We start from the raw sequence: 26,541 nt of genomic DNA on the forward strand, positions 1-26,541 counted from the left end.
GCAGGCGGGGATGGGGGTGCTGACTAGCTGGAGGACGCCTCTGCCTGCCAAGTGGCCCTCCCGGGACAGTGACCCATGGCCAGCATCGGCCCGTCCCCGTGTCTGTGTGGCCGCTGACCTCCGTGCAGTTGTTGGCTGCTTTTTAATTAATTTCTGCCATCTCACCCCCAGCAAGGAGGCCCCGGAAGAGGGAGGGGTCACTGTTCCTTCTGAAACCTCTCTGGGCTTACTCGGGGGTCCCTGCCTCCACACCCTCAGCCCTGCGCCCCTCCCGCCCGCAGTGGTAGGAACCCCACCGTGCGACCATAAGTCCTTCAGCCTTCACGGGCATCTGCCCCAGGACGCTGCGTTTGCGGAGGAGCCAGGGGCCTTGGGGAGGCCGGGCCATCCAGGGGATGCCCAGGGTGGGGAGGGAGTGAGGCCGCCTGAGCGTGGACAGGTGCCCTCGCGGCAGCTGGGGCTGCAGCCTGGGGCCCGCTCCCCATAGCGGGGCTGCCTCTAGGTCTGTGGCCAAAGAGGACTCTGGGGGCGCCCGCGAGGTGCTGGGCCTGGGGAAGAGTGGACGGCGCACACGGAGGGGGGCGCCATCTTCGCCTGGTCAGGTCAGGGGGTGCCTCCCAGAAGCGGCAACAATGAAGTGAGGCCATGGTCCTAAGGCTGCAGGTAAGCGCGGCGGGGACACAGGAGCGTGGGACTGGGGGCCGGAGGGGGGAGGCAGGAGACGGGGTGGGGAGGGGCTCTGAGGGGAGTGGGGGGTCCACTCTGGGAGGCTCTGCAGGCCAAGGCCCCAGCAGCTGCCTGGACCCCAGCCCGCGGCCCCCGGAGGGCAGGCAGACACCGCCAGGCAGCTTGCCCCAGGGACCCCAAGTGAATCAGCCACAGACTTGCTTCAGCATCCCTGTGCCCACCCCGCCCCGCCCCGCCTCACCCCTGCCCCATCTCCCCCCTTTCCTCCCCCGACCCCATCACAGGCTGCTGTGCTTCAGCCATGCTGACCCCCAGGACGAGGGAGTAGATGGGGTGGACGACACCCGGGGCTGCAGAGACGCACAATCACGACCACCGACGCAACCATGATACTGACAGAAAACCAGCGACACACGCAGCAGCACACGGGGTCACCTCTACTAGCACTCGGAGGCTCCCTAGTGCACACGCACACACACTTGTGAGCACACGCGCACACACTTGTGAGCACACGCGCACACACTTGTGAGCACACGCACACACACTTGTGAGCACACGCACACACACTTGTGAGCACACGCACACACACTTGTGAGCACACACACACTTGTGAGCACACGCACACACACTTGTGAGCACTTGGCTCACAGCAGGGGCCCCAGCCCCCCGCATGGCACATAGGGGCCACGCGGCACCTCACCCCCAGCTGCCTCGCACACCAGGTGCCCTCTCGGGACAGCAGGGCCACATAAGCCAGGGTGGCTGCCGGGAAGACCAGGGGCCCATGGCTGTGTGGGTCCTGCGTCTCGCTGACGGCCCCTTGGAAGGTGCCCACACTGTGGGCTCGTCTCTGGGGAAACATGGTCCAGCACAAGGCCACCCGGGCCGTTGGTTGGAGGACGGCGCCTGGCGGAGGGGTCCCGGCTCGGCCGCTTCTGTCTGGAGGGGCCATCGGGGCTCACCGGGTGACCCCAGGACAGGTGGGGACCCGGCTGTGCCCCAAGCTCCAGCGCAGGTGGTGGGGACAGAGCCCAGCCCATGGACATCCTGCGGCCCTGCCCTTTCCCATCCATCCCCACGCCTGGCCCGGGGCTGGCGGCCCCGACACGGGGCAGGACTTGGCGGTCGGCCCCCAGCCATCACCCCCACCGCCCGGCTCGGGCTCCTCCCTGCCCACACCCAGGGTGAGAGCCCCAGGCCCCTTTGTCCCCGATGCCAGCTCAGGATGCCCGCCGCTCCGAGGGGCCTGCCTCCCCCCACAGGAGGGGTCTCCGGCCTCCGTGTGGCCCCAGAGCGGGCAGGCCCAGCCCGGCCCTGTGTGAGCACCGGATTGGGCCGGGCTGAGGCTCCCCAGGGGCGCGTCTGAGGGCCCATCACCATGTCCAGGGCTCCCGGGTGGGCACAGGCGGGCATGCAGCAGGCCCAGGGTGGGGGGGTGCATCACCAAAGCGGTTCGCCCTGAGCGCGCTCCTGGGAACGGGGCCTCCTTGGAGCTGAGAGGCGCCAGGCAGGGTCCTGCCGGGGGTGGGGGCAGCCAGGCGCCGAGGAGAAGCCAAGATTTCCCAAGTCAGGCCCCGCGGGCAAGCGGTCAGGGCCCCCGCCGAGGTTCCCCAGCCGGAGGTGCCCCGCGGCTCAGTGCAGGGCGAGGGGGCGGCCTCTGCCTTCATGCTTTATTCCCTGACAGTATCCATCTTTCCAAATTGATTTTTGATATCCATAGTGACCTGGAAGGGAGACACGGTGATAACTCTCGGAAAGTGGAAAACAATATTATCGCCACAAATATGAGTTACTGGCCGCCAGGTTAAATCTGCTGTGTGATGAGTTATGTGACCCCGGCGCTCCTATAATTCTTGGGAATTTTATGGAGTCAGGAGAGGAATGTGGACGCTGACAAGCACTAACAGCCAGAGCCGGCCCCCAACAAGTCTCGGGGCCATTTGATTTAGCCGCCCGGGCACCGCAGGCCACTTGGTTCTGCCTTGGGGGCGGGAGGCGAAGGGCAGTCACTCCCGGGCTCAGAGACTTCATTTGTCGGTTCCTGTCATTCTCGGTGGCACTGTCATCCCGGGCCTGGCGGGGAGGGCCATGCAGACCAGCCGGGGCTCGCTGAGTGATCGCACGCCCTCCGGAGGTGGGGGCCCCGTGGGGCTCCCCGGGCCCCGCCCAGAAGTCACGGCCCCCAGGAGCAGCCTCCGCCCCCACAGGTGACGACTGGGGGCCTGGCCACAGGTGGACCCAGCAGGACGCAAGGTGAGAGCCTGTGGTGAGGGGTGGACTGGCTCCCTGGGGTCCCGGCCCACCCGCTCCCATCAGCCCCATCAGCCCCATCAGCCCCATCAGCCCCATCAGCCTGATCGCACATGAGGTGGGGTCCCCACCACCCCCATCAGCCCAACCCTCACACGAGGCGGGGTCCCTGGCCCACCACCCCCATCAGCCCAACCCACACACGAGGCGGGGTCCCCGGCCCACCACTGCCCTTCATCAGAAGAGGGAGCTAGGGGCCGGGGGAGGGGTGCTCCGCCCGGGCTTGGGTAAAGCCCGAGAGGGCGCCTCCTTCCTCCTTGCGGTGACATCGGCCAGCCTGCCTCTGTCCTGGGGAGGGACTCGGGCCTGAGCCCAGAGGTGGGGAGCCAGACTCTGGAGTGAGCGGCTGGGGGTGCAGGGGGCAGGGGCCACCCAGCTGGGAGGGAGGGGCCGCCAGAAGCAAGGTTGCTCAGGGCACCCTCTCCGCAGTAGCACGGATGGTGCAGGTCCCTGGGTCACGCCTCTGGGACCCCGGCCCCGATCAGGACTCCAGGCAGGGCCTGGGCTGGGGGCTGCGGAGAGGCCTGGTCTATTCAGGGTCCGTCGTGCGGAGGAGGAGGGTCTGCGCCTGGTCCGATGCCGGTCAGCCCCCAGCTCAGGCTGTGGAGCCATTCTGGGGGGCGGTGGTGACGGGGTCTCCAGGTGGGAGGCAGGGCCTGGCTCTTGCCCCTACATTCGCAGGGCTGGCTGGGTGTCCTCCCCTCCACCGCCGCCCTGGAACGCCGAGACCCGCCCTGCAGGAGGGGCCTGGGGGCTGCACCAGGAGGGTCCTGGACACCTGAGGGGCGGGGTTGCCCTGGGAACCTGCTGTTAGCTGAGCCCCGAGCCTCCGTCCCGGACTCTGCGGGGTCTCCTTCCGTCCTGGGGTCTGGGGCCTGTGCTGTCCTCGGGGTGGGGGTCGGGCGGGCCTGGGCTCCCCCCACCCCCTACGGCACCGCTGGGCAGGGACAGGCTGGAGGCAGGACCTGTGGCCTGTGGCCTGCGTCTCCCACGGAGCCGGGAGACAACAAGCAGCGTCATTCAATTTCCATGACGGAGTGCCACCATTATTGCAGGCCGACAGAGTGCCGCTCGGGCAATTTCCGAAAATTATCTCAACAATGTAATGAGTTAAATGTCAGCGCTGGCTAATTATGTTTATGCTAATTGTTAATTAGCCCCATAATGGAGACAGTCTTAATTACCAATAGTTATGAGTGTGGGCAGTGGGCTTCCCGCTCGGGAGGAAGCAAGCCCAGCTGTGGAGCCTCTGGCCTCAGCCCGGGAGACCCCTGCCAGCCAGCCCGGGGCGGGCACGAGCCATCTGCCCCTTCCTTCCTGCCCAGGAGGGAGGTGCCCACGCCCACCAGCCTCTGCCCATCTCGGGACAGCCACAGGCCCAGCGCTCCCCTCCCCTCCCCTCCCACGCAGGGAGCCACCATCCCCGGAGATAAAAGGAAGCAGCGGCCACGGTGCCCAGCTGGACGTGGGACCTGGGAGCTGAGACCAGTGGGGCCCGCACGAGCCCCCGGGTGGGAACAGGAGGCGCCCAGCCCTGCCCCTGGCCCACCCGAAAGGTGAGCTCAGCCCCTTGGAGGGATGTCACGGGGAGGGGCGTGTCCCACCTCCGGGCCCCTTCCGCGGGGTCACCCGGACGTCTGGGAGCTTGTATCAGGAGAGGGGCTGGGCAGGACCAGGGTGGGGTGGGAGAACAGCTCAGGGCCGCCCTGTGGGGGCCGGGCCAACGTCTGGAGGCCACGCAGAGTTCCCACCCTTGGAGGGGACAGTGAGGACAGACAGGGACACAGGAGGCGCAGGACACCAAGCCCAGGCCGCACCTGCGCCCTGCACCCCGTCCACCGGCCGCAGTGCAAGCCAGGCGCCGGGGGCGGCACCGGCTTCCTCTGCTAGCGGGATGGGGCGGCCAGGGGCCAGTGAGCAGCGTCTCCCCCACAGCTCCTTGGAGGGAGACACACAGCAGCTCCACACACACACACGTGAACATGCACACACACGCACACACGCCTGCCTTACGCAAAGCCTCACTCCAGCTCCGGCTCTCCTGCTTCCTAGACCTGGAGTCACAGCAGGAAGAGGCTCCCTGGGTGACCCCTCCGCGGGGGTCCTCACTCAAAGTGGCTATGACAGGAGGGGTTGAGGGGCCCAGGACAGAATCTACCCGAAAGGCTGCAGGCTTGAGGCAGAGACGGGGCGGGGGGAGGGACAGAGGCAGACAGACAGGAAAACCAAAGCAAAGGAGCGCTTTCCAGGAACATCTTGCCAAAGAAGAGACAGAAATTTGACCACAGTTCTCTGTAAAAAGCAATGGATTTGCAGATGGCAGAAATGGCCTTCGAGAGCTGAATCCAGAGTTCAAACCAGAAATACAAAAGCCCAGGAAAGAAGGACAATGACGGATGAGCCGACAGCTCTCGGGGAGGAGGCCAGAGTGAGACAGACGTGCTCCACGTGGCCGCTCGCCCTGCTGATGCAAACAAGGGCACTTTAGTTCCAGCACAAGAGGGCCCCCACCATGGAGTGGGGCCCACAGAGTCGGGGTCACGGAGTCAGGGTCACAGAGTCGGGGTCACGGAGTTGGGGTCACAAAGCTGGGCCACAGAGTCGGGCTGCTGGGTCCAAGAAGCTGACGCCCACAAGACAGGCAAGTGCTGCTGAACCAAACCAACACACGACACCAAGATTCCAGGAAACTTTTAAAATTAAAGAAAACATCACTGAGATTTGAAAACATGGTCCAGGACGCGTACGCCAAGAAAGCGCGCGCACCCGAGGGGCCACCACGGGGAAACAGCAGCGAGACCCGAGTCAGACCCCCAGTGGCCTCAGATTCCTCCAGGACAGAAAGTTTACTGGAAGGGACATCCCTGAAGCATCACACAGACACTTCCTGAAGGGCCCCCGAGGCCAGCCCACCCGACCGGGAAAGACGCGGAGACTGCGGCGGGAGAGCCAGCACGGGGCTAGCCAGCGGCCTCCAGCCTCCAGGGCCGCTGCCGGGAAGGGAGGGGAGGGGGCTGCAGGGAGCCGTGCGCGTGGGGGGCTCCCAGAGGAGAGGCCGGTCTGCAGCCCGTCTTCCCAACCTCCCATCTTCAGGGACAGCAGCTGGTCCTGGAGCCCCCCAGCCCCTCCTCCACCCCCGCCTGTGGCAGCCCCTTGTGCAGGCGCGCTGCGCGTGGCAGGGGGATGGGACACACACTCACACACACACTCACACACACACACACACACACACACACTCTCACACCCTGGCGTCCATGCCTGCCGCCCACACACAGCCGAGAGGCCTTCCTGGCCGGGGTCTGTCACCACGGGCCACCCCCTCCCTGGGGTTTCACCGCTCCAGCTCGGCCTGGGGCCTGGGCCTGGGACCCCCCTCCATCAGCCTGCAGGAGGCAGCGGTGGGCTGGATGTGTCCCTTCATGCGACAGACACTTAGAGCAGAGAGGGGAACTCGCAGACCCTGTAAAACAGTGGCCCCAGTCCCGGCCTTGCTTTATTTCTGGCAACAGCAGTGAAAGTTCCATTTACGGGGCCTCCTGTTCCTGGCTCCCCAGTTTCACAAGGAGGAGGTTTACGAGGAAGCTGACCAAGCCACTTCCTAGGCTCTGGGTCCAGGAGGTGGACACCCACAAGGTGCTGGGCTTCGTCTGCATGAAAGCTGGGGGCGGGCAGCGCCGACCCCCCGACCCACACCCGCCCCTGACGGTGGCCTAAGGTCCCGGCCACCGTCCCGCAGGCCCAGGGGGGTCCGGGGGCTCATGGCCCCTCAGGGTTGCAGCCCAGGCAGGCAGGAGGGGGGAGGTTGAGCGGCTGACTCTCAACACGCCAGCTAGCAGTCTGTCCTGTACGATCGCTGACCGTGGCGCTGGGCCCCTGCTTGGGGACAGACCGGCCCCCGGAGGGGTGCCCATCCCAGGTGAGAAGTCAGCTCAGGCCTCTCAGAGGAGGGGCACCCCCCCAGCTGTGCCGGGGAGGGGGACTGGGCATCCAGGCGGACGCGGGGAGGCCTCCTGGGTGGTGCACCATTAAGCACCCGGTGAGGAGGGTTCTCAGAGGAGCCCAGGGCGGTCCCTCAGGCAGTACCCCGAGCCCAGAGTATGAGGACTGCGTGGTCAGAGAGGGGGTGAGGAGAGGCTGGGCTGGAGCAGTGGTGATGCCACCCAGTGGGCCAGGGGTCTCCCTGGATGTGCGGCAGAGAGGAACTCTGGGCTCAGGATCCCGGGAAGGGCCTCTCCAGGGGACAGCCGATGGATGGGCCTGGAGCCCAGGGAGAAGGCCTGCCCGGAAGTGTGCAGAGGAGACAGGAGGGGGCGGGGCCTGGGGGTGCGGGGTGACAGGAGAGAGCCAAGGGCACAAAGTGGGGGGCCGTGTGGGGCAGCGGGACCCCCCCTGCAGGCCCCACCTGACCCGGAGCGCTTGGGCCCCACCATCAGCCGGTCTGATGCAGAAAGCTGCTCCACCCAGCCGGGCCGGGAGGAGGACAGGCCTGGCCTGGCGCTGGGGCACAGTTCAGGGTGTTGACCTTGGCCTTGATATGGAGCCGGTGCAGACGCCCAGGCGGGAACATCTGCGGGACCACAACCCTCCTCTGCCACAGACGGCTGGCGCTCAGAGTCGACTCCCGGGGCTCCTCTGACATTCAGCCCCTTGGCCCCTTCTCCTGCCCCTTCTTGACCTTCCTGTAGCTGCAAAACCAAAACCCCACTGCTGGGCCTCGAGGCGGGAACACGGGTGAGATTGGATCTGGAGCCTGCGAGCTCTGGGAGACCCTGGGGGTGCTGGGCTAGGTTCTGGGCGCCTGCTGGGGGTGGGGCGGGGCTCCTGTCCCCTCGGGAGGGAGGGGCCCTGAGAACAGCGCAGTCACAGCAGCCCCCTGACCCCGGGTACCCACGCTGCCCCTCCACCGCCCTGGGTTTTCCCCGAAGTGGGTCCAGGCTTCCAGAGGAGCAGCCAGAGGGACGTGTCTGCACCTACACGGAGCTGACTGGTGCTGTGGGCCAGCTGGGCCAGGGGGAAGCCCGCAGGCAGGCGGGCGGTAGTGGGTCTCAGCCTCCCCGCGGCCCCGGCCCAGGGGAGGCTGCCAGAGACCACGTGCGTCTCCCTGACGTCCGTGTCCTGCCTGACTGGACGTGACCCCCACCTGCTGAAGACCCAGGGCATCAGCTGGGGAGTGAGCGCGTCATGGGACTGCGCCTGCCTGCCCCCACCCCGCCTTCAGCCACACCTGTCACACGCTCCTGAGGCCCCTGAGGGTGGGGCGCCTGCCGCTCTGTCCTGGGGTGGGGTGGGGTCGTGCGCAGAGAACAGGCCACCCCGAGGCTGGGGTTGGAGGGGAACCGGCGGTGCCCAAGGCCGCCATGTTCCAGCCCCTGGCAGAGGGGCCCCAAGGTCTGCAGCACCCTCGCCTCCCTCCCCCGGCTCCTTCCAAGCCCATCCGGGACTCTGCTCCTACAGCCCCTCGACGTCAGCTCCCGGCAGATGGAGGATGCCCACCTGGCCCAGAGCCCTCGGCCCTGGGGAGAGTCGTCCCGGCTCAGGGACCCTGACCTGGGCCTGGAGCCTAGAGATGGTGCAGGGGGCTCCGTGAACATTTCTGGTTGCGGCGGGGAGCCGCCAGGCCTGCGGGAGGCCAGACCAGGTGCGTGTCCCAGGAGGCCCTCCCAGCTGCAGGAAGGGTAGGCAGGGCCTCCAGCACCCAGAGCCTGGCTCAGACCCCCTTCACTGCCACTCGGGGCCAGCCCGCCGCCCCGTTTCTCCGTCAGCCCCGACGGCCCCCACTCGGTTGTGCAGGTCGTCATGGGGTCCACCTGGCCCTCGGTACCTCCCCCGGCCCAGAAGGCCCTGCCGCGGTGTCCACAGCAAACCCCCTGCTGTGGGCCCGCCTGAGCCCGCTCTGCTTGTCTGGGCATGTCTGCCCTCGAGGTGGGCTGCTCCCGGGCAGGGAGCGCGGAGCGTGCTCACTCCTGTGTCCCCAAGCCCCGTGAGGTTTGCTGACCGACGGACTGACTGCGCTCTGAAACCGAGTCTTCTGCGGACCCCGGAGCCCAGCCCTGGCCCTTGGGCTGCTGCCCAAGTTTCGGCTCTCACAGTGGCCTGGGCCCAACCCTGCGGGAAGCCCCATTTCATCGGCGGGCGGCGGGGGTAGGGGGACAGTGGAGGCTGACTTGCTCCCCGTAGAGGCCCACCTGCCCCCAGGCCAGGAGCAGCGTCAGTTCTAGCAGCAGCCATCCTGACCCTCAGGCCCCCGGCTTCAAGACAAGCAGTGGTCCTCGGGCGGCTGAACCCCACGTGGGAGCCGTGGCCGGCCGCCCTCTCGCCCTGCGGTCCCCACGCCTCCCCTCACACACCCTCCAGGAAGGGCCAGTGGCCTCGGTGCTGGGGCTCCAGCCCTGGTCCTGAGAGATGGCGCTGAACGAGGGCCTGGAGGCCTCCCTCCCAGGACCAGCGCCCCGGCCTTCTGACACACAGTCAGCCTGACGGGGGAGCCAAGAGGCGACCAGGACGAAACCAGAGAGACTGGCCCCGGGTGCCTCCTACAAGCCAAGCGTGTTGGACATGCTTCCAGGACGCCTTCCAGAAGGAAGCGCTTCTGTTCCTGCATCACCCCCTTTACAGATCGGTAAACTAAGGCTGGGGACCGACGTGGTTGTCACATATCCCGTTCGTTAAAGGCCCACCCAGTCCACTCAGCTCCCAGGAAGGAAAGCCCCAGACACCAGGCAGGGACTCACAGACCCTCACCCGCCGCAGTGGACGGGCGTCCTGCAACCCAGGGGTCAGCGGCCCAGACCCCGCCTCGGCAGCCTGTCCACCTTCGGAGCAGGACAGCGCGGACTCCTTGCTTCCCGGCCCCCGTCCGCCAAGTGGTGGTCAGGCTGGGGAACAAAGACCAAGAGAGGAGACGGGGGGGGCGTCAGACCTCCGGTCCCGGACCCCTCCCCCCAGCCATGAGCCCGGCAGGCGCCCAGGCCCCGCAGCGCTCACCACTGCGCTTCAGGCCTGTCCCTCGAGCGCGTAGATGGACTGCAAACGTGGCTGCCACACGGAGTTTTCCGAGACCCGCAAAGCGACGGGCGTGCAGGGAGGCCCCGCCCAGCGCAGCCCGGAGGCGGCCCCCCAAGCGCGGCGCGGAGGAACCCCCCGCAAAGGCGGCTGGGGGTGCTGGGGCCGTAGTCTGGTGGCGTCAACCGCCGGCTCAAGGGCCAAGGCGTCTTAAGAAGACGGCCTCTCGCGGGGCACAGGCTCAGGGGCGCCATTTTAAAGCCAAAGCCGAGGGCGCGCTCCCTTGTGCCCAGGGCCGAGCAGACACCCCAGGAGCGGGGCTGGGGCGGTGAGGGTGGGAGGGGGAAAACCGCCACCCTTGCGTCCGCGTAGAGCACAGTGGATGGCGCCTCTCTTTAGGAGAAGAGAGGGGACTATGGACAGCTGTGCCCACCCGCCTGTATTTTCAGAAAAGAAGCGTGAGAAGGTGAACAGAACATGAATTGACTCAGTTGCCTCCGGGGTGGGGAGAGCAGGGTGGCGCCGGGAGGGCGGCCAGACAGCTGTGGAGGCCCTGGGCCGTGGGGTTTGCACGCTGGTTCCACGTGACGGCCTTACAACACCCTGGCCGCAGAGCCGACTCGTTGGAAAAGACCCCGACGCTGGGGAAGGTCGAGGGCAGGAGGAGGGGGTGACAGGATGGGATGGGTGGGTGGCGTCGCCGCCCCGATGGCCGTGGGTTTGACCAAACTCCAGGAGGTGAGAGAGGCGCTCGGTGCACCGAAGCCCTTGCAGAGAGTCAGATGCGACTTAATGGCTGAACAGCAAAGGCTTTACAAAATAAAAAATAAATAAACAAAGAAAATATCGATTCACCAAATTCTAAGACAAAATAGGGCCATTGATCCAAACACAGGGAAAGACCTGCTCCAGCCGAGTGGAGGGCAGCCTAGGCAGAAACAGGTGGACTGTATTGAGAAGCCCTCATACTTGGAGACCCTCTTACTGACGCAGACAGTGGTTCTGCTACTTTGAAATTATTGTAGGTATATTGTAGGATGAGGCATACAAGTAATTATGTTAACATCATTAGGAAATAGAATTTTTAGCATAAGAGAAGAAAAATGAAATTGCAAATCAAAGAAATGAAATTTAAAAGTGTAATCTTAATAAACTATCTGAAAATGAAACTAAGGAAACAATTCCATTTAAAATCCCATAAAATTTTTTAAGAATAAATTTAACCAAGAGGGTGTAAGATGGGCCCACTGAACTCTACAAAACGCTGCTGAGAGGAATTAAGAGCTGAGGAGATGGAGACGTAGCCTGTGGCCATGTTTTCAAAGACTTAATACTGGTTTAAGATGACAATACTCTCCAAACTGGTCTTCAGGTTCACTGAAATCCCTTTCAGAATCCTAACGGACCTCTTTGTACAAACTGACAAGCTGATTCTGTAATTTTCATGGAATTGCGGGGGACTCAGAATAGCCGAAAGACCGTGAGAAAGGAGAAAAGAAGGACCCACTAAGCCCAGTTTTGAAGCCCATTCAGACAGCGTGGCACCACCACAAGGACAGACAGAAAGGAGAGTGGGCCCGAACAGTCTAGAGACAGAGCGTCAACTGACTGTTCACAGTGGTGCTGAGACTATTCTGGGTAAGGAAGACTCTTTTCAACAAAGGGCGCTGGGAAGACAGAATGTCCACATGCAAAAGAATAAAGCTCAACCCTTACCTCATACCACACACAAGGATTAACTCAGAATGGATTGAAAGCCATGTAAGAACCAAAATTATGTAACTCTTAGAAAAAAAGATAGTGGTAAATATTCAGTCTCAGACTTCGCAATGGCTTCTTAGATGTGATGCCAAAAGCATCAGCAACAAAAAGGAAAATAGATGAACTTAAAGTTAACGATATCTGTGCTTCAAAGGACAAAGTACGAAGGACTCTATCAAGAAAGTACAACGACATCCTCAAGAACAGGAGACAATGTTTTCAAATGAGATATCTGACAAGTACGTTGTATCTTGAATGCATAAAAAAATTCTTAAAATTCAATAATAAAAGACCAAATAATTGCTTAAAAATAGGCAAATGATCTGAATAGACATTTCTTCAAGAGACATGTACAAATGGCCAATCAGCTCAGTCCAGTCACTCAGGCGTGTCCAGCTCTCTGCGACCCCATGAACCGCAGCACGCCAGGCCTCCCTGTCCATCACCAACTCCCAGAGTCCACCCAAACCCATGTCCATTGTGTCGGTGATGCCACCCAGCCATCTCATCCTCTGTTATCCCCTTCTCCTCCTGCCCTCAATCTTTCCCAGCATCAGGGTCTTTTCAAATGAGTCAGCTCTTCACATCAGGTGGCCAAAGTATTGGAGTTTCAGCCTCAGCATCAGTCCTTCCAATGAACACCCAGGACTGATCTCCTTTAGGATGGATTGGTTGGATCTCCTTGCAGTCCAAGGGACTCTCAAGAGTCTTCTCCAACACCACAGTTCAAAAGCATCAATTCTTCAGGGCTCAGCTTTCTTTACAGTCCACCTCTCACATCCATACATGACTACTGGAAAAACCATAGCCTTGACTAGACGGACCTCTGTTGGCAAAGTAATGTCTCCACTTTTTAATATGTTGTCTAGGTTGGTCATAACTTTCCTTCCAAGGAGCAAGCATCTTTTAATTTCATGGCTGCAATCACCATCTGCAGTGATTTTGGAGCCCAGAAAAATAAAGTCTGACACTGTTTCCACTGTTTCCCCATCTATTTGCCATGAAGTGATGGGACCGGATGCCATGATCTTCGTTTTCTGAATGTTGAGCTTTAAGCCAACTTTTTCACTCTCCTCTTTCACTTTCATCAAGAGGCTTTCTAGTTCCTCTTCACTTTCTGCCATGAGGGTGATGTCATCTGCATACCCGAGGTTATTGATATTTCTCCCGGCAATCTTGATTCCAGCTTGTGGTTCTTCCAGCCCAGCGTTTCTCATGATGTACTCTGCATAGAAGTTAAATAAGCAGGGTGACAATATACAGCCTTGACGCACTCCTTTCCTGATTTGGAACCAGTCTGTTCTGTGTCCAGTTCTAACTGTTGCTTCCTGACCTGCATACAGATTTCTCAAGAGGCAGGTCAGATGGTCTGGTGTTCCCATCTCTTTCAGAATTTTCCACAGTTTATTGTGATCCACACAGTCAAAGGCTTTGGCATAGTCAATAAAGCAGAAATAGATGTGGTTTTTTTTTTTTTTTTTGGAACTCTCTTGCTCTTTCCATGATCCAGCCGATGTTGGCAATTTGATCTCTGGTTCCTCTGCCTTTTCTAAAACCAGCTTGAGCATCAGGGAGCTCACGCGTCACGTGTTGCTGAAGCCTGGCTTGGATGGCCAATAGAAAAATGGCCAATAAACAGATGGAAAAGATGCCCAGTGTCACAGATCATCAGAGAAATGCAAAGTAAAGCCACAGTGAGGCACCATTCTACACCCCCTAGGGTGGTTAGAAACAAAAGGTCAGACAATAATAAGTGCTGACAAGGAGGTGAGGAAATTGGAACCCTTATGTGCTGCTGGAGGGGACGTAATATGGTGTAGCCATTTTAAAACTTTTGAAGCAGTTTGGCAGCTCCTCAAAAGATTAAGCATAGAGTTACCCAGTGACCCAGCAACTCCACTCCTAGGTATCTACCTGGGAGAAATAAAATCTTTACATCCACACAAGAACTTGTACAGGAATGTTCATAGCAGTACTATTTATAATGTCCATCAACAGATGATTAGATAAAGAAAATGTCGTATATCTGTACAATGACACACTGGTAGGCAAGAAAAAGGAAAGAATTGATATACGCCGCAACGCAAAGTTCCAGAGGAAGGGAGAGAGTATAAAACACATATTTGAAGAAACAGGGACGCCAAATATCCAAGATCTGCTAAAAGACATATATTTACAGACTCGAGAAGCTCAGTAAACTCCAAAGAAGGTAAACTCAAAACAAATTCCTTCCCAGAAACATCATAATCAAACCACTGAGAACCGAAGACAAAAAAAAAAATGAAAATGAAAATGAAAAGTGTCAGTATCAAAATTACTTGTGGATTGCAGTTGAAGTGCTTAGAAGGGAAAGTTTTGACATTAGTGCTTATATTGGAAAAGAAGAAAGACGACCTCGGTGACCTAAGCTTCCTTCTTAGCAAACTAGAAAAATAAGAGCAAAGGAAATGCAAAGCAGCCGGAAGAAAGGAAATAACAAAGGCGAAGCCCCAATCACTGAAGTGAAAAAACAGAAAAACGTTAGGTAAAATCAATGAAATCAAGAATCGCTTCTTTGGGAAAGTCAATTAAATTTGTTAATTTCTAGGTAGACTGAAAAAGGGGAAAAAAAGAGGGAAGACACAAATTACTAATAACAGGAGTGAGGAAAGAGCCATCCCCACGGAGCCCACAGACACGCAAAGGACAATTAGGAATGACTCCACACGCTCGGGTGCAACAATGTCGACGAACGGACCAATTTCTTGCAATCCACAAACCATCAAAACTTACCCAAGAACTAACAACCTGAATATCCCATCTCCTAAAGCAACTGGCTCCATAGTTACGGACCTTTCAAATAAGAAAATTCCAAACTCTGATTCACTGACAAATTCTTCAAAATACTTAGACATAAAAATAACACCAATTCTACCTAACCTCTAAGAAAACAGAAGAGATAACACTCCCATTTTATGAGGCCAGCATCACCCTAATTCCAACAGCCGACAGAGGCAGAACCAGATAAAGAGCTACAGAACAACACCTGTGATGAGCAAGCATACAAAAATCTTCAACACAAAACTAGAAAACTGGACCCCAGCCGCAGATAAAAGGAGCAAGCACGCTAAGACCGAGAGGGTGCACCCCGAGACGGCAGAGACGTTCAGTGCTGCGGGAGCCGTGGTCGTCCTTCAGCCAAGGCTGGTGGAGCGAGCGCTCCAGGCATGGGCCGAAAAGAGCACGTGGCCACACCAGCAGCTGCAGAAAATGCATGTCCCAGAACGTGACATCTGATCATCATAGGGACTCAGAGGACCAGCGACGGGAAGGAGCCCCTAGGCCTGAAGCTGCTGCACGTTTCAAGCTTCCAGCGGCCGATCGCCAGCAGATAGAAATGTGACCGACTTTTCCAGGGTGCATCCTCTGAGCTGCCAACCTTCCGAGCCCCAGGAGGTCAGTCCGTGGGATTCTCTGTGGGTAATCGTGTTGTCTGTATGTGGGACAGTTGTGTTTTTTTCCTTCCCCATCTGGATACCTGTTTTTCAGCTTGTTTTTCTTGGCTGAAATAGTCACAGGTGAAAGGGTTTGATATCTAGAGATACAGTTTAAAATATTCTGGAAGGAAAAGCGTGGCTGTGAATGGATGGACCCGCAGAGACAAGACGTCGATAATCGTTGAATCTGAGTGACAGTACAAGGGAGCTTCTGTTTCTGTCTGAAATATTTTATAATTAAGAATTTTTAACCTGTTACTACAGCACAACAACCCCAACAGCTGAACAAATAGAAGAGGGGCAAATGCAGTTCACGAAACCCACACAGGACCAGCGTTCTCACCAGCATCCACCAAACAAAACTCACAGCCAGACAGTGGACCCACCTGCTTGGTGCCTGGGAGCTTGGGGCCAAGCAGGACTTCACTTCAACCTGGCAGCTCGTGTCTGCTGTCTCTTAAAGAGGGGATCCAAGATAAACCAGGGCCCCCCCATGGCACACAAGCGCCCTGGGCCACCTGGGTGATGACGGGCTGGCATGCAGGGAGCCCGGCTTGGCTGAGGGTCAGTCCCGGCTCGTGACGTCACACGGGGTGGAGGAGCTGGACGCTCGGCACTGACGGCTGAGCTTCCACAAGCAGAAGAGAGGGCGGGAGGGAAGCGGGCACCTGGGAGACGTTTTGGCTTCTTGGCACCTTTGTCCGCACGTCCCCTCTGTGGTCAGAGGGGACACCGCGGGGCCCGGCCCAGTCAGCGGGCTTCCCCCTTCCGCTGGGAGCCTTGCCCCAAACCCATTGTCTCTGTGGCCCTCGATCCCGGTGGCCTAAGTGTACCACCCCTTCTCTGCTGACAGCGCTGGAGCGGTTCTACATCCACTGTACACGGGAGGTGAGCGGGAACCCAAACACCCACCTGTGCCGGCGGGAGGGTGACAGAAGGCCCGGGAGAAGGGAGAGGCGCGAGGAGGAGCCTGGGGCGGGGGCGGCGTGTGCAGCGTCTGCTGTGTGCAGGGTGTCTGCACCAGGATTTGAGACCGGGGCACACAGACGGTTCTTGCCAGCAGTCATCAGAAAATAAGCAACCACAGCAAGGCAATCCAACCAGTCCATCCTAAAGGAGCTCAGTCCTGAATATTCATTGGAAGAACAGATGCTGAAGCTGAAGCTCCAACACTTTGGCCACCTGATGCGAAGAGCTGACTCACTGGAAAAGACCCTGATGTTGGGAAAGATTGAAGGCAGGAGGAGAAGGGGATGACAGATGAGACGGTGGGATGGCGTCACCAACTTGATGGACATGAGTTTGGGTGAACTCTGGGAGTTGGTGATGGATAGGGAGGCCTGGCGCGCTGCAGTCCTTGGGGTCGTAAAGAGTCAGACACGACTGAGCAACTGAACTGAACTGGACAGACAATAAACACCGATGGTGAGGATTTTCTTTTATTGGATTTTTACATCATCAGTAAAAAATTTAACCAATTTAATACTGAAATGCAAAAAAAGGGAAAAGGTAATGGTTGGTACTTTTAGATCACATTAAAATTTTAGTAATTTCAATATTTTTTACTAAAATTTAGTATTTTAGTAAAAATTTCATCTGAGAGTAACTTCAGGTCTGAGGGAGAGTTGCAGAGTGTGGTAAAGAGCCCTGGAAGGCTCCTCCTGGCCCTCGGGTCAGCTCCTCCCCACCACCCACCACACACCTGTCCCCACGGACAGCAGGGCTGAGAAACGGTCAAGAGGAACCTGGACGGGGTTTCTCCAGCTTTCTCCCACTACCGTACTTTCTTAGCCCCTGGGGCTGGGGCAGGACCACCCCGGTGCGCTGGAAGACGCCCTCGGGGTCCGCTCCGGAGCTGTGAGCTAGAAGGGCACAGCACGGGCACACACTCTGCATCTGTTTCCGGGTCTTTATGTGGGGCCTGCCGTTTGCGCAAGGGTGAGAGTGGAACACCAAGACGGTGACAGGTGTGGCCGGTCTGGGGCCTGGGGTCCCGCTCGGCGTCTGCGTGGGTGACGGTCACACACAGGGAGAAGCTGGGAGATGTGGGGTCGGAAGTTCACAGACGTTTCTACAGACTACAGCAAGCACAGGCACCGGCTAGAGCTTGGACCGACAAAGCATGTTTTTCCAGGAGGAATACTTATCACTGACATGGTTTAGACTTGCCACGCTGGTGACAGGCGGAAGGGGCCGGCTGCTGCTGGTCTCACTCCGGTTTCGAATTCCCTGCAGACGGAGTGGCCTCCTCCCGCCACCCAGCACCGCAGCAGCTGGCCATGAGGAGGTGCGGGCGGGAGAGGGCAGGCTGGGCGGCGGCTGAGGGCTGCCCAGGAAGAGGAGGCTCTGGGGTGAGGAGTGGCAGCCCTGCGGGGGCCCTCACCCCATCAGGACGTCCAGACCTCGGGCTCTGCTGAGGCCCCAGACCCCCGGGCAGGCAGACAGAGCGCCCCTTCCCACCCACGGCCATCCTGGCAGGACCGCATTCCTGGGAAGCAGCCCCAGCATGGTTTGGGGGAAGGACCATAGCGAGGGCAGGGCGACTCCTGTGGCTGGAGCACAGCCCGGGGGGGCGGCGGCCCTGCTGAGCTCAGCCGGCCCGCACGTGGCCCTCGTCCAGACCTGGGTTCCCTGGCTCTGTGCCCTCAGGAGCAGCAGCGCCGGCCCGCCATTGCTGCTCCAGCAAACCAACACTCGTCTGTGGCCAGGGTATCTGACACAGGCCCTTCGAGGAGGCGCCGCTGGAATGAGCATCAGCGAGAAGTGATGTGTGTCAGTGAGAAGGTGGGCAGTTGGAACGAGGCGACAGCCAGTGCAAAGGCCCTGGGGCCGCAGCAGGAAGGCCTCCTGGCCGGGGGTGGGAGGGAGGGGGTGGTGGGGTGAGCAGCTGGAGAGGTCCTCCAGATGGAGAGAGCAGGCCTGAGTCTTGTCCCCTGTGTTGGGAAGAGGTTGGATGGGCGTGAGGCAAGGACTGCCATCTGAGCTGTTAGCAGCTTGGACCAGGAACCCCCAGTCTGGCTCTCACGTGAGAGAGAGCCCGGGAAGCAGTGGGCCGGAGGACCGGAGTATCCCTGGAGGAGGCCCAGGCCCTCCCCCTTGCCCTCCCCCAGCTGCTCAGAGGCAGAGACCCACACCTGTGACCAAGGGCCCTGCTTCCAGAGGCCGCTGCACTGGGCTGGTCCAGGGCAGAGGCAGCCGGGCCCACGCGCCAGGCGGCAGCGTCCTGGGCCTGCACGCGGCTCTCTTGCACCTGTCCTCAGATTAGATTTCTCCTTTCTCATTACCACCGTAATAGGTCCTTCAGACCTCATTCCAGCCCAAGATATTATCTGACCCGTATAATTAATTAATTATAGCCCAAATATTATAGATTATTAAAAATAGCATAACTAATAGTGTAATATCTCAAGCTGTCGACTTTAATAGTCAACATTGTCTTGGCGGCGCTTATCAGCCCGGGACACCCGGTGAGAATATTGATTCCGGGTAATTTTAGCCGTCATCTGCCATCCTGACGGCCAATTGTCAGGTCCTCACCCAAGCCGGGGCTCATTTGAAATCGTTAAACCGCTGTGCGGCTCGCAGTGGACCTTAATGTTTCCTTTTCTTCCCCTTCAATATGTTTCTGCAACAGAGGAAAATAAATTGAGAAGTGGAGGGGGGAGGGGGAGGGGCTGGGGAGGGGAGGGGAAGGGAAGGGAGGGGCGGAGGAGGGGCGGGGGAGGGGAGGGGAGGGGAGGGGGCCTCTCTCCGGCAGAGCAGCCCCGGGACCCTCCCCAGCGCCCCCGGCCCGTCTTCTCTTCTCCGGATTCTCTGGGAGGAGCTTTGCAGGGGGCGGGGCCCGAGGACCGGGCGGAGGGGTTGGAATCAAACTCAGGAATCAGACCTGCTGTTGCCTGGCTCCGGCCTAGAAAGCGCCCCCAACCCCTCCCCCAACCCCGCCCCCAACCCCGCTCCTGGGGTGTTTCCACCTGGACCCTCCGCACACCGGTTGCAGACACGCAGGGTTAGACCCACACCGCGCACAAGGATGTGCACCCCCCCCCCCCGCGCGCGCGCGCGCACACACACACACACAGGGGCAGACACGCAGAGACACGTGTGAGTCACACAGCTGCACTAGGAAGCGGCCACGCGGACAGGTCCGCAGCCACGCGGAGTGCCTGGGGGCCGAGGGGAGGTGCAGGGGAGGGGAGCCTTGGGGGTCGCGGGGCACCTAGTCCCCCTACACCCCAGTGCCCTGGTGCCCCGCCCGGGCGACGGCACTGCAGGTGATCGCGCCGCAGCCCTCCCCCGCCCTAGACCCTACCCCCGCCTCCACTCCCGCAGACAACGCTCGCCACCCCAGGACACATCCTTCTGCAAACAAACACAGCACCCCCACCCCTGCCGCCGGCACGTCCCCCTTCAACCCGGCACGCGACCCCCACCCCGCCCACCCCGCCCCGGGCCGCCACCGCGCGCCAGAGTCGCAGCTCCGAGGTTTCCCCTGGAGCGTTACTCAAACTTCTAATTATGATTCATGCGCGTGATAATAATAATTTAATAATCAGGGAGCCGCACCAGAGGCATTAACCTCAATTAAGCTCATTAAGCCGCCTGACCGCCCCCCCGCGTGCCCTCCCGCCCCACGGCCGCAGGCCCCTGAGTGCCGCTCCTGTGAATTCGGTTGCGGAGCCTCTTCCGTGTCCCTGGCGCCCGCGCCGCGGCCCCCCCCCCCCCCCCCCCCCCCGCAACCCCGAGCGCGTTTGGCCACCCCTCGCCCCAAGCTGGGTTCCGCGCTCCCTGCCCCGCTCCCTCTGGGCGGAAGAGGGGCACCTCCTCCCCCACCGCCTTCACCCGCCCTCCGCCCCTCAGGCTTCGGGCACCGCCAGCCCTCCCCGTGGCCGGGGGACTGCAGGGGCTCCCGAGGCAAGACCTGCGGATTTTACTCTCTGCTACCCCGAGACCCAGCCCGAGGCATGCCATCAGGCCTGTGGCGCAGAACGCAGAGTGATGAGGGGAAGGTCTTGGGGGTGGGCCAGGCTGTGGCTGAGGGGTGGCTGAGTGGTGGCTAGGCCAGCTGCTGGACAGGGAGGGGTCTGGCCGCAGAGGGAGAAACGATGGGAGAGCCAGGTGGGCGAAGCAGGAGACAGACGAGACAGACGGGTGGGTGGGGCTAAGGCCACCTCGTCTCAGCCCTGACGTGGGCTGTGAGGGCTGCAGCGTATCTGTCAGGGCTCTGCTGCCACCGTCCTGCTGTGTAACAAACAACCCCACAGTGCTCAGTGGCCCACAGCACGGTCATCCATTTCCTGCTGGTGGACCAGGTCCTGCTGCCAACTACCATCCCCCCCAGGAGCCTTAGTGGGGTTCGGGCGGCCTCCACACCTTCCTTTCCAGGCCCAGCTGAGGGGCCGTCAGGGCCCTGGACCGTGTTCTGATGGAAAAGATTGGAAGTGGTCACCGGCAGGAACAGGAGGCCTCTGAAGGCCTGAGTCAGGAGGCCTGGTCACTCCTGCCCCTGCAGGTCACATGGCCAAACCCACGCGGCCAAAGCCGGCTCCAGCAGTGCGAACATCCTTTCCCCAGCGGAAGGCCTTGCTGGGAGGGAGAGTGAAGGGCAGGGGACTTGGGCTGCACCATCCACCCCTTGACATGACGTTTCTGGTTTCATTGGAGCTCTTCCCGCTGGATGGGGCTGAGGGAGGGGAGGACTTACTGTGAAAGTGTGCACGTGCACAGATGCATCCGGAACCCAGCTGTGCACCGAGACAGCAGACACACAGGCCGACCGTGCGCCCTCGTGCAGAGGCAGCCCAGAGTAGCCCAGGTCCATCTCCAACCTCTGACCCCTGGGGAGGCCCAAGCAGAGCCAGGGGCAGCGATTCGGGTGCCTGGGATTTACTGAGGCAGGAGAAATCCATGCGGGAGAGAGGAAGAGGCCAAGCCAGGTCAGAGCAAGGACACTGCCCTCCCAGTCCTGCCCCAGAGGAGTGGCCCCTGGGACAGGTGCCTCCCCAGCAGCTCGTGGGTATGAGCCTGACCCACCGCACTCAGCTGCTCGAACCAGGAAACAGGCAGAGCAGAACCTGTGTCCACTGCACCAGGCAGAAACCTGATCAGCGCCAGGCCACACTGTCAGCGGAGGACAGACCCAGGCGGCCAGGGCCATCTCCCTGTTCCCAGGGGAGTGACAGACAAGGGAGCCAGACTGCTACGGGGGTGCTAGAGCAGCGCACGAGCGGAAACACACTCTCCATGCTCAGCATTGCTCCTTCCAATTTTTCTTGTCAGTGTAAACCCGCTTTCGCATTTTGCATCCTGCCTCTGCTCTGATGGAGACAGGGAGCTAAGGGAGCCACATGCATGGTGTCCCGGAGCCCACGGTCTGGGGCCAGAGCTGCAGCGAGCACACAGAGGCACCACGACGCGCTAAGACACGACCGCGTGATGCTTGGGGCTTGGAGAGGTCCCCAGGCTGACGCCGCCTCCGGGTGAGGAAATCAGGCAGCTTCCAGGTGGGGCTGCCACTAAGGTGAGTAGGCAGGATGTGCGTGGACAGTTGCTAAGGGCACCGTCAACAGACGCACTCCACAGGCATACCATCTGGGCACAGTGGGGCTCTGGGCACAGGATGCGGGCCTAAGAGCCAGCAGGACCACCCACAGGACCCAGTCAGAAAGGCCTTGCTTGATTTGAGCTGCAGAGCCCTGAGTCAGCCCTGGACCATGGCAGCCTCAAGGAGTTGCTGGAACAGGAGGCCTGTGATTGGATTTGTGCTTTAGAATGATGGGGGGCAGACGAAAGGAGGCTGTGGCAGGGGCAGGAGAGGTGGCCACTGTCAGGGGACCTTGATACCCAGAGCTCAAGGCACCTGTCAGTCCACTTGGGAGGGGTCTTCTGAGCATTCACCCCTAGACAGAGGGATCTTGGGCTTCCTGGCACCCTGGGTTGGGGGGCATCCATAGAAATCCCAGAAGCCTCTGGTGAGCACTGACTGAAAATGCCTGAGCTTGGAGCTCTGCGTCTGGCAGGACCCTGATGGACAGGGAGGGGAGGTGGCCACCCCGGGCAGGATCAAACCTGGAACCCCTGCTGCCCTGCAGGGATGGGCAGTGACAGGCAAAGTGGCTGGAGAGGACAGAGGCCTCAAGGGGGAGTCTGGAGGGACAGAGTCTGCTGGGGGCAAGGACACCCCCCGACACCCCATCTGAACTGTCCTCCCTGTATCAGCTGGTGGCCGATTACCTGTCCTTTTTGCCAGTAAAGATGCTGGCACCACGGGCCGGTGCGGCCAAAGGCCCGCAGGCACCAGGGACGCTGCCCGGGGGCAGAACGCCAGGGGTCGGGGCGCTGTCCGCGGTGCTGAACACGGGCTTGGGCGTGCGCTCTCCGCGGTCCTGAAGGCGCCTTGGACGCCGAGGCTGCATGAGGCTGGGTCCCCCTTGTCCCAAAGCTTCCGTGCAGCAGCACAGGCCCCCTCCCTCCTCTGGTGTCCTGAGTGTGGGGCGCCCTTTCTCGAGTCGTCAGGAGACCCCAGGTGAGGTCTCAGAGAAGATGAGAAAGCAAAGAAGCAGAGCGTTCCCCTTTCATTTGCCAAACTTCAGGTGACCCAAAGCCGTTGCCAGGGGGTATTTGGGGGTGCATAGGAGGGGGAGGGTGCACAGAGCCTTCTGTGGCCAGCCTCCACCTCTGCCGCCTGCACTCTCCCCACAGGTGCCCGGGGAGGCGCCTGCTCAGAGAGGGCGCAGTGCCAGCAGAGGACCCCGTCCAGATTCAGCGACTGAAGCTGATCTGTGGACGGGATGGCCACCCCTGCTGTGTCCTTCACGGGGATGTTGGGAGGACCCTGGGCCGTCAGCGCTGGGGTGTGTTTTGCATGAACCAAACATCACTCAAAGCGGGGGTTGTTTATCCATGTGCCCTGGAGACCCCCAAGCACTGCTGCCCTTCCAGCTGCAAGAGGAGAAGGGAGCCCCCACCACCACCACCACCGAGTACAGCGAAGGCTGTAATTCTGCCATCCTTCGCCCTTTGAGGGGAGGATATGGGGACCTTAGAGGTCACATGGAATCCAACTCCCACAATTCACAGATGAAAAATTGAGGAGGGGCTTCACAGGCGCACGAAGGGTTAACGGCAGAGATGGGCTGCTCCTCCGGCCAAACGCGAGGATGCTGGCAGCGGCGAAAGGACTGAGAGCTCAGCACTCCCGCCGCTCCCTCGGGTGCACCCTGCCCTCCCCTCTTCCACATAATCTCAGCCCCCACCCACACGTGCCCTCAGGTCCACTTCGAAGGCCTTTTATCACCAGTCTCTCCCCAGATTTCTAACTTTGTCCGTGTTGCTTCCAGCCTTGACAACCGACCAACCAACCCGCCAGTGACCCCCTCTGGTCCTGACAGATGTGCAGAGTGTGGGGCTTAGCAATGAGGGGGGTTCCTGTTCATCGGGCAGGTGGAGCCGTCCCCACGTCAAGCCCTGATTTCACCCCACCTGGGGCCCCCGCAAGTGAAGCTGGTGGCTTGGAGATAACCCGATATGGCAGATGGGCAAAGATTGCACAAATGAGGGTCTAATTGACAATCAATTGTGATTAGGAGCAAAAGGACGTCTTTATAGCCCCAGACGCTCTGAGCTAAAGTTGGGGAGATGGGAGGCCGTCTCCAGGTCTGGTAGAGGAGGGGGTACTGCACATCTCCACGACCACGGATGTTCCTTAGAGATGGGGGAGGGCCGGGGCAGGAGAGGACGGGACCATCTCCCCACCTCTGTCCACACACAGCACCCCGCTTCCCGTGGGAAAGCGGCCTGGGGTCCCCCGTGCACTCTGGTGGACCCCCCCCCACTCCATCGCCCCATGCTGCTCTGGGCTGCACGCTGCAGACTTCGAGATCCTTTCCCTGCCTTCTTGCCGAAGCTCCCAGCAGAACGCTGCGGGTGGGGAAGAAGGGGAGGGAAGGACCTCCACGCTCTGGGACAGGCACAGAGCTTCCATCCACCCCATCCATCTGAGTGGCCCTCAGCCTGGACCAGTCCTCACCTCTCAGGGCAGAGCGCTTCGCTGCACTGAGTGTGCGTGTGTGCTTTGGAGAGGAGCACGGCGTGGTGGTTTGTTATGGGATAGTATTCTGTTCCGCCAACATGTCGTATGTAATATACTGTATTCTATTTACTGTGCTTTAGTGAAAATCACCATACGTTAACTTCATCTGCATTATACAGGCCGCCATTTCACGTGTGTGCTCGTGTTGAATGGAAGTTGCATCAAGAGAGCTCATATCTCTCTTCCTCACGTGAGCGTGTAACCAGAATGAGCGTGTAACCAGAGTGAGCGTGTAACCAGAGTGAGCGCAGGCTCCTGCCCGCCCCACCCTCCGCCCACCCAGCAAGGGGTGGGGGTTTTGACTGCTGTGTGTGTGCCTCCCCTGGTGACCTGTGGTGGGGCCAGGCATGGTGTGTGAGTGTGCCCTGGAGGAGCCTCAGCCACTCAGAACCAGGTCAGGGCCCAGTCCAAGGGACTTGCCCCTTGGTGCCCAGGACAGTGCCCAGCAGCTGTGCCTGGGGGGGGGGTTGTGGTGAGGGGTCCCAGCAGTAGCTCAGGGGACGGGTCCCCGTGTGCCCCTCCTTATGGAGAGAATGGAGGGGCACCAAGGCCAGCTGGGAGCTGGCTGGCAGGGGTGAGGCTGGCTGCAGGGATGTGACTGCGTTTTCATGGATTTGTGCCTGTGTGTGGTGTGTGCTGGTGAACGAGTGCGTGAGTGCGTGCGAACGGGTGTGCGCATCTATGTTCAAACTTTGCTGGGGGAGGGGCAGAGAGAGCCTGAGTCCCTCCAGGAAGGTGGGGGTGGGAAGGAGATAATTACCTCTCTGTGATGAGAGGTTATCCACCCTCCTTCCCCCAGAGGTGATTTATAATTTAAAGATAAAGAATAATCAAGTCCTGGCAAGGAAGGACACAGTGTTGTGGGTCTGATTAGAATCTCCGGACGGACCAGCACGCGGGGGAGGGGAAGGGTTGGGGGAGGGGACGTCTGGCCTCCCCATCCCCCCACCCTGCCCCCACCTCCCTGAGGATCAGCCTGTCCGAGCTTGGCCCAAATTACAGCCAATCGGTCCCCCATTATTTCTCCCAACTTTTAATTTCTGCTTCCAAAGGATCATTGCCCGCGGTAATTGCAAAGGACCCGTCCTTGTGTGCAGAGCAGGCTCCGGGGACCGCAGTGTGGGGCGGCGCAAACCGCTCGTGCACACGCCCGCGCGCACACCCCCGCCACCAACAGCGCACACCCTGAGGACCCCGCACGCGCGCTCCCACCGCTGGCTCCCACCTGGGTCCAGCGGCGGCCGGTATGCTTGTCGGCAGGCGCAGGGAGGAGGGAGAGGCGGCCCTCCCTCGGACGCGGGCCGGCCCCCCCGAGGGCCCCAGGGCCGGGCGGTGCGCCCCTCGCAGTGTAGGCAAACGCACACGTAACACCCGGGCCGAAGGACTTCTCCGGGAGCGGGGAGGGGAGTTTGCGGTGCTGTTTCCCCTTCCGGGAGGCTATCGATTTTTGTGTAAGCCTCCTGCCCTTGGCACGAGTTTTTCGGCCCCTGTTTTGGGGCGGGGACGGGAGGCCCAGCCAGCCGTCCCCGCGTTCGATTCCACTTCTGATGAGCCACCCCGGGGGCCGTCGGCCCCGCCCCCGGCGCGGACGCGAGGCCAGGCCCTAATTTGACGGCGCGAAGGAGGCGGGGGCGTGAGGGGACGCCGGCCCAAATCGCTAAGCGAGCGAGACCCGGAGACTCGAGAGCAGACCCCGAGCGGAGGGACGGAGGGAGGCGGGACCGAGGCCCGCGGAACGCCCGAGAGAGGGCTGACGACGCGGCCGAGACCCCGGGGGTCGGCCCGCGGGGACCGCACGGCTCGCCCAGCCGCAGAGGGGCGCGGTAGCCTCGCGAGCCGCCGGGATGCCCCAGCCAACTCGCGGGGCGCGCCCCGGGGCCCCCGCAATTATTTAAGGGGGCTGCCTCCCCCCGCCCCAAGCCCGGGGGGCCGGCGGTGTTTCCGGACGAGAGGAAGCGAAGCGAACCGCGACAGCCTCTCGCGCACCGCACTCTTCCCCGGGCTGCGCGTCTGTCGGTCGGGCCCGGGGTGCCGTCCGTGTGTCCCGCACGGGGCCCGCCTCCTCCGCCCGGGACCGTTCGCAGCCAATTAGGCGCGCGCGCTAACGAGGGTGGCGGAGCCCGCGGCCGCCGGCGGGCGCACGTGTGTGCGGCGAGTGGGCGCGTGGGCGCCGCCGGCGGGGCCGCCATAAAGGAGCCGGCCCGGCGCGAAGGGCGC

The 26,541-nt window shown here is 60.8% G+C and overlaps 1 protein-coding gene across 1 annotated transcript in view; it reads left to right on the forward strand.

Moving 5' to 3' along the window:
• The first annotated feature begins 24,362 nt into the window (after positions 1–24,362).
• The window catches only part of NKX1-1 (NK1 homeobox 1), a 5,476-nt gene continuing 3,297 nt past the window's right edge, over positions 24,363–26,541 (forward strand). Inside the window, exons 1-3 of the mRNA XM_040237345.1 lie at positions 24,363–24,367; positions 25,422–25,656; positions 26,245–26,537. Coding sequence (XP_040093279.1) covers positions 24,363–24,367; positions 25,422–25,656; positions 26,245–26,537 — 533 coding nt within the window. The remainder of the gene's footprint in view (positions 24,368–25,421; positions 25,657–26,244; positions 26,538–26,541) is intronic.

The sequence above is a fragment of the Oryx dammah genome, unplaced genomic scaffold (genome assembly GCF_014754425.2).
Source record: "Oryx dammah isolate SB20612 unplaced genomic scaffold, SCBI_Odam_1.1 HiC_scaffold_3, whole genome shotgun sequence".
NCBI classification, from domain to species: domain Eukaryota; kingdom Metazoa; phylum Chordata; class Mammalia; order Artiodactyla; family Bovidae; genus Oryx; species Oryx dammah.